Here is a 6,277-nt window from a genome sequence, read left to right on the forward strand (position 1 = left end):
GTACAACACAGGTTTTGCTATTGTATTGATTATAAAATTTTAATTGAAATTCTCCTTTTCTTCTTTTACAGCTTCTTAATGGAATTTCCACCTGGACCAAGTGTTTTTTACAGTAAATTCTCAAGTACATCTACACATAATTTAGAGTCCTTACCAAGATTCTACTTTAACTGAGTTTGGCATAACATCCTGGAGAGCCAGGGATACCTTCTCACACTTAATCATTCCTTACAAAGTCAAGATTATCCAGAGTGTGTGCTCTGGTGGAATTTACTGTAGAATTGTTTATTTCATGGCAGAAAGCAATCATTCAGCAGTTACTGAGTTGATCCTCTTGGGCCTCACAGATAACCCAGAGCTTCAGTTCATTTTCTTTTGTATCTTATTGTTAATCTACTTGCTTACTTCCTTGGGTAATCTTGGTTTGATTGTTCTAATACAAGTGAGTCCTCAACTTCACACACCCATGAAATTTTTCCTCTGTCATCTGGCTTTTGTGGATTCTTATGGTTCCTCCACCATCACACCAAACACCCTTGTGAACTCTTTTCGAGAAATTAAAAGCGTGTTACTTTGTGCATGTGCCACTCGAGTGTGTGGCTTTATCACATTTTCAGTTTGGAAATTATTAATGCTGACTGTCATGGTTTATGATCTGTATGTGGCCATATGCCACCCTTTACTCTTTGCAGTTCTCATGCCTAGGAAACTCTGCATCCAAATGGTCACTAGCTCTTATATTTATGGATTCCTGGTGGGATTCATACAAGCAGTGGCTACATTCCACATGGCTTTCTGTGACCCTAATGTGATCAACCAGTTCTACTGTGATGATGCTCCCTTGATCGCTCTGGCCTGCTCTGATACGCAAGTCAAAGAACTGATGTTATTAGTCATTGCAGGATTCAAGGTCTTCTGTTCTCTTCTCATTGTACTCATATCCTATGTGTTCATCATCTTTGCCATAGTAAGGATCCATTCTGCTGTAGGGAGACAGAAAGCCTTTTCTACCTGTGCCTCTCACCTGTTTTCTATTACTATGTATCATGGGACCCTCAGTTTTATGTACCTGCAGCCCAAGTCAAGCCACTCACTAGATAAGGACAAATTTGCCTCAGTTTTCTATGATGTGGTTATTCCGATGCTAAACCCATTGATCTACAGCTTGAGGAATTGGGAGGTAAAAAATGCTTAGAGAAAAATTATTGAAAAGATGTATTTGAATAAAAAATAAGAATTGTATTGTTACTAAAGATATGCTGGGTATATATTTCAGTTCAGTTCAGTCTCCCAGTCGTGTCCAACTCTTTGTGACCCCATGAACTGCAGGACACCAGGCCTCCCTGTCCATCACAAACTCCTGGAGTTTACCCAAACTCATGTCCATTGAGTCAGCGATGCCATCCAACCATCTCATCCTCTGTCATCCCCTTCTCCTCCCGCCCTCAATCTTTCCCAGCATCAGGGTTTTTTCAAATGAGTCAGCTCTTTGCATCAGGTGGCCAGAGTATTGGAGTTTCAGCTTCAACATCAGTCCTTCCAAAAAACACCCAGGACTGATCTCCTTTAGGATGGACTGGTTGGATCTCCTTGCAGTCCAAGGGACTCTCAAGAGTCTTCTCCAACACCACAGTTCAAAAGCATCGATTCTTCAGTGCTCAGCTTTCTTTATAGTCCAACTCTCACATCCATACATGACTACTGGGAAAACCATAGCTTTGACTAGACAGACCTTTGTTGACAAAGCAATGTCTCTGCTTTTCAATACGCTCCCGAGGTTGGTCATACCTTCCCTTCCAAGGAGTAAGCATCTTTTAATTTCATGGCTGCAATCACCATCTGCAGTGATTTTGGAGCCCAGAAAAATAAAGTCAGCCACTGTTTCCACGTCTATTTCCCATGAAGTGATGGGACCGGGTGCCATGATCTTAGTTTTCTGAGTGTTGAACTTAAGCCAACTTTTTCACCCTCCTCTTTTACTTTCATCAAGAGGCTCTTTAGTTCTTCTTCACTTTCTGCCATAAGAGTACATATTTAGGACATTTTAAATCAAGGCTTGTATAATTATTCAGTCTCAGTAGGCAGAGGAGCATTTGTCCTTTGTGACTCAGTTTGCTGATGTCTTATTTCCTCCTTGAAAACAGATATTTTCCTATTTTGACTTACACATAGTAGATATCTCATAAATATTTTAATGGTTGAATTCTAAAAAAGAGATAGAAACTATCCATTCTCTTTGAACATAAAATGCTTTGTCAATAAAGAAAAATAAAGCATTTTAAAATCATAATTTTGCCTCATTTCTCTCTAATATTGAGGATTTTAGGCTATTTTGAGAGACATGAGCAATGCAAATAGTATTAACACCATGTAAATTTTTTCCTCCATGTTGAACCAAAGTTAAATATAATATGTTGCTTGGTTAAAATGTTTTGTTTTTAAAATGTCCATAAAATGAACTTATTATTATCTTTACAGCATTACATTTATAAGGTCGGGAATTTTTTAAAAGGCTTTATTTTTCAGAGAAGTTTATGTTTACAACAAAATTGAAAGGGAGATGCAGAGCTTTGTCTTATACACCTTACTGTCACAGATGCATAACCTCCCAGTTATCAACACCACTCACCAAAATGGTGCACTTGTTACAATAGATGAATCTTCACTGATGTATCTTAATCATGCAATGTCTATGATTTACCTTAGGTTTCTCTCAAGGTATTGTGCATTTCATGATTCTGGACAAATGTGTAATGATTTAATCCATCATAGTACTACTGCACAGAATATTTTCACTGTGCTAAGCATCCTCTCTGCTCTGTCTATTCATCTCGTCCCCACTGCCCTCACCCATGGCAAACATTGATATTCTGATTGTCTCTGATGTTCTGCCTTTTCCAGAATGTCATAGAGTTGTAATTATATAGTACGTAGCCTTTTCTGGTTGTCTTTTTTCACTTAGTAATGTGCATTTAAGGTTCCTCTGTGTCTTTTCATAGCTAATAGCTCATTTCTTTTTAGCTTTGAATAACTCCTTTGTCTGGATTTACCACAGTTTATTTATCCATTCACCTACTGAAGGACATCTTGGTTGCTTCAAAATTTTAACAATTATGAATAAATCAGCCATAAATATTGTCATGCATATTTTTATATAGATGCATGTTTTCAAATCCTTTGGATAAATTGCTGACTTGTATGCTAAAATATGTGCTTATTTTTGTATGAAACAGCCAAACACTCCTGGTTGAACATTTTACCATGATCATTTAAGTATTGTCCCTTCTATGTTCAGCCTGCACTTTAGCTCCACTGATTACTTCTGGGTGCAGTGACATAAATTTTATTCTGCCTAATTACTGATAAATTAATTGCCCTGTCTTTGTTAATTTATATTATATTGTTAAATTATATTATTTTTGCAGTTTCCTCCAGCAGTGGCATTATCACTGGACACAGACATTCTAAAAATGCCATATGAATTCCTATGTTTCATTTATTTTTTCCTGGCTCCATTGTGCATGTGTACCCCTAACTTCTTCAGTTAATCTGAGTTCATTACCTCAACTGGCACACTAAGTCATTCCTTTTCTGTCAGTCTGTTGGTGTGAAGGAGTCAAAGATTCCAGAGGGAGATGTGATGGCAGAAACATAGACTGGAGTGATAACAGCTGTGGCTGAAGGGGGACTGGGAACCAAGGAATATGGGCAGCCGCTTGAAGCCCCCAAATTTTAAGGTTTTCAATTCTATCATCCCATAGAGTTTTTCCTGTCTGTTTCTGTAAGAGTCTTTGGGCAGAGAGCACAGGACAGCAGCTGCTTCTGCCTGAAGGAAGCTCTCTGGGTCATCACCAGGACAGATCATGTGCTGCCATTTACGGAACAACAAGCCATTGAGCTGAGGCTTTGATAGAAAACATGAAGTTCAATCACTGAGTATGTGCACTCCAAAAGATTTTGATTCTACATCCCTAGAAACAGAACTTGTTTTTACATTTAAATAGAAATAGAAAAATACTACTCTGCTTTGTGTTATAAATGGAAAAAACACACATTTATCAGCACACCCATATATATTTTTTTTGTTTTTACATTTAAATAGAAAAATACTACTCTGCTTTGTGTTATAAATAGAAACAGAACTTATTAAAACACATTTCAACGGTAAAACACTGAGGAATCTACTCAGTACTCTATAATGACCTATATGGGAAAAGAATCTAAAAAAGAGTGAATATACGTTTGTGTATAACTGATTCACTTTGCTGTATACCTGAAACTAACACAATTTCAACTATACTCCAATAAAAATCAACTATACTCCAATAAAAATCAACTATACTCCAATAAAAATCAACAAAAAACAAAACAAAACATACACACACAAAAAAAAAAAAACACTACTTGAGTTGCTAGTGCAAATATTTGCCCTCTGGGATTCTCATCCTACAATCCAGACAGCCTAATATTGTGGGAATAGGACACATAAAATGAGAAAGTTGGTCACAGGATGTAATGATAAGAAGGATCGATTCTACTGTCATGTCTTTGTTTCCAGACCCATGATCCTATGCTGTTAGGGACACTAAAAGTTATGTTCTCATCAGTTCTTTACCTACAGTGTATCGTGGAAGACACCAAAGCACCAAAGCAGCCAATTCGTTTTCTGAGCTGGTGACTTGGTTGTGTTGTCAGGTTGCCATTCATGAATCCAGTCAAGCCAACTGAATCTTGACAAGAGATAACCTGTTAAGACCATTCATTATATGCCATGGCCATGTCAAACTTTCATTGCTGTAGAGTGAGTGTATTTCTTCTGAGGGAATATTGTATGGCTTATTATTTCAAGAACAAAATGCCCTTTAAACTATAGAAAGATGACACATCCTAGGACAATGGGTCTTAGGAAGAAAAGTTCCTTTGCAATCTATTGATTTCAGTGAGGACAAACTGCTGTCCCATCCAACATTGAAGGGAACTGATATAACTGTTTTATCATGTGCTTCTGATTTTTATCTCAAAAGAGGGGTGCCACACTCAGGACTATGCATAGGTCTCTGCTTCTCATAGATTGGGCACTTAGCATTGGTAGCAGTAGGAAGGAGTCATGTTTTTGGTAACACATGGTCTTCATGCCTGACACTGTGACTACGCTGTCCATGGGTCCCTGGGGCTGTGAGGGAGAAGGAAAGGGGATGAGCATGCATGTGATGGGTTTTCCAGACCTTCTCATAAATGCAAACCTCTTCTGCTGTAGTTACTCCTTGGTGTTTAGTCACTAAACTGTTCGATTCTTTGTGGCCCCACAGACTGTAGCCTGTCAGTCTCCTCTGTCCATGGAATTTCCCAGGCACAAATACTGCAGTGGATTGCCATTTCCTTCTCCAGGGGGTCTTCCTGACCCAAGGATCAAACTCTTGTCTCCTGCTTAGCAAACAGATTCTTTACCACTGAGCCACCTGGGAAGCCCAAGCTACTCCTTAGTTTAAAAAGAACAAAATTAAATCAACATGCTTTGTGCCTCTTTCACAATTTCATCTAAAGTCTTCTTCCTCAAATGCCATGTTCTTGGATGCTTGATATCCTCAGTCCCATAAATGAGTGTCCAGAGCTGTTTATCACTGTCTACGGGTCAGAGCATGGCCATCATTTCAGGCCACATTCTCCCCATTTGAAATAGAAGACCATGTTCTACCCACTGAGACAAAATGCTTTCACCACTATCATTCAGGATCACCTCTATTTCCTACATGGTATCACCTCTATTTCCTACAAGGTGTAAAAGCCCTTCTTCGCACTTGGCTCAAGTCTTATTTGTGTGTGCGTGCTCAGTCATGTCAGACTCTGTGATTCCTTGGACTGTAGCCTGCCAGGCTCCTCTGCCTATGGAATTTTCCAGGCAAGAATACTGGAATGGGTTGTCATTTTCTACTCCAATAAATCTTCCCAACCTAGGGACTGAACCTGCATCTCCTGCCTTGGCAGGTAGATTTGCTACCACTGTTGCCACTACAATCTTATTTGGAGCCTCCTTTTTTGGACCCTGTTAAGCTCCAAATATTTTTTGGAATCTCTTAATTTGGAACCCTAGCTTATTAACTTATGGCAGACTGTGTGGGGGTCTGTGTGGCAGAGACAGGTAATATAAAATCTGCATCCCTTGTTCATATAATTTGTTACTAACATCTCAACCTAATTTAACCAGATTATAAGCAAATGACTTCCATTTCATGGATTGCTATTGTGCTGGACCAAAGTTTGAGTTGGTGGATCATGT

The 6,277-nt window shown here is 38.7% G+C and overlaps 1 protein-coding gene across 1 annotated transcript; it reads left to right on the forward strand.

Moving 5' to 3' along the window:
• The first annotated feature begins 292 nt into the window (after positions 1-292).
• Positions 293-1,195, forward strand: LOC122432223 (olfactory receptor 5AL1-like). The gene has a single exon (XM_043453959.1). The coding sequence runs from the start codon at positions 293-295 to the stop codon at positions 1,193-1,195; it is 903 nt and encodes a 300-aa protein (XP_043309894.1).
• The last annotated feature ends 5,082 nt before the right edge of the window (positions 1,196-6,277 follow it).

Source organism: Cervus canadensis, chromosome 31 (assembly GCF_019320065.1).
Source record: "Cervus canadensis isolate Bull #8, Minnesota chromosome 31, ASM1932006v1, whole genome shotgun sequence".
In the NCBI taxonomy this organism is placed as follows: Eukaryota; Metazoa; Chordata; class Mammalia; order Artiodactyla; family Cervidae; genus Cervus; species Cervus canadensis.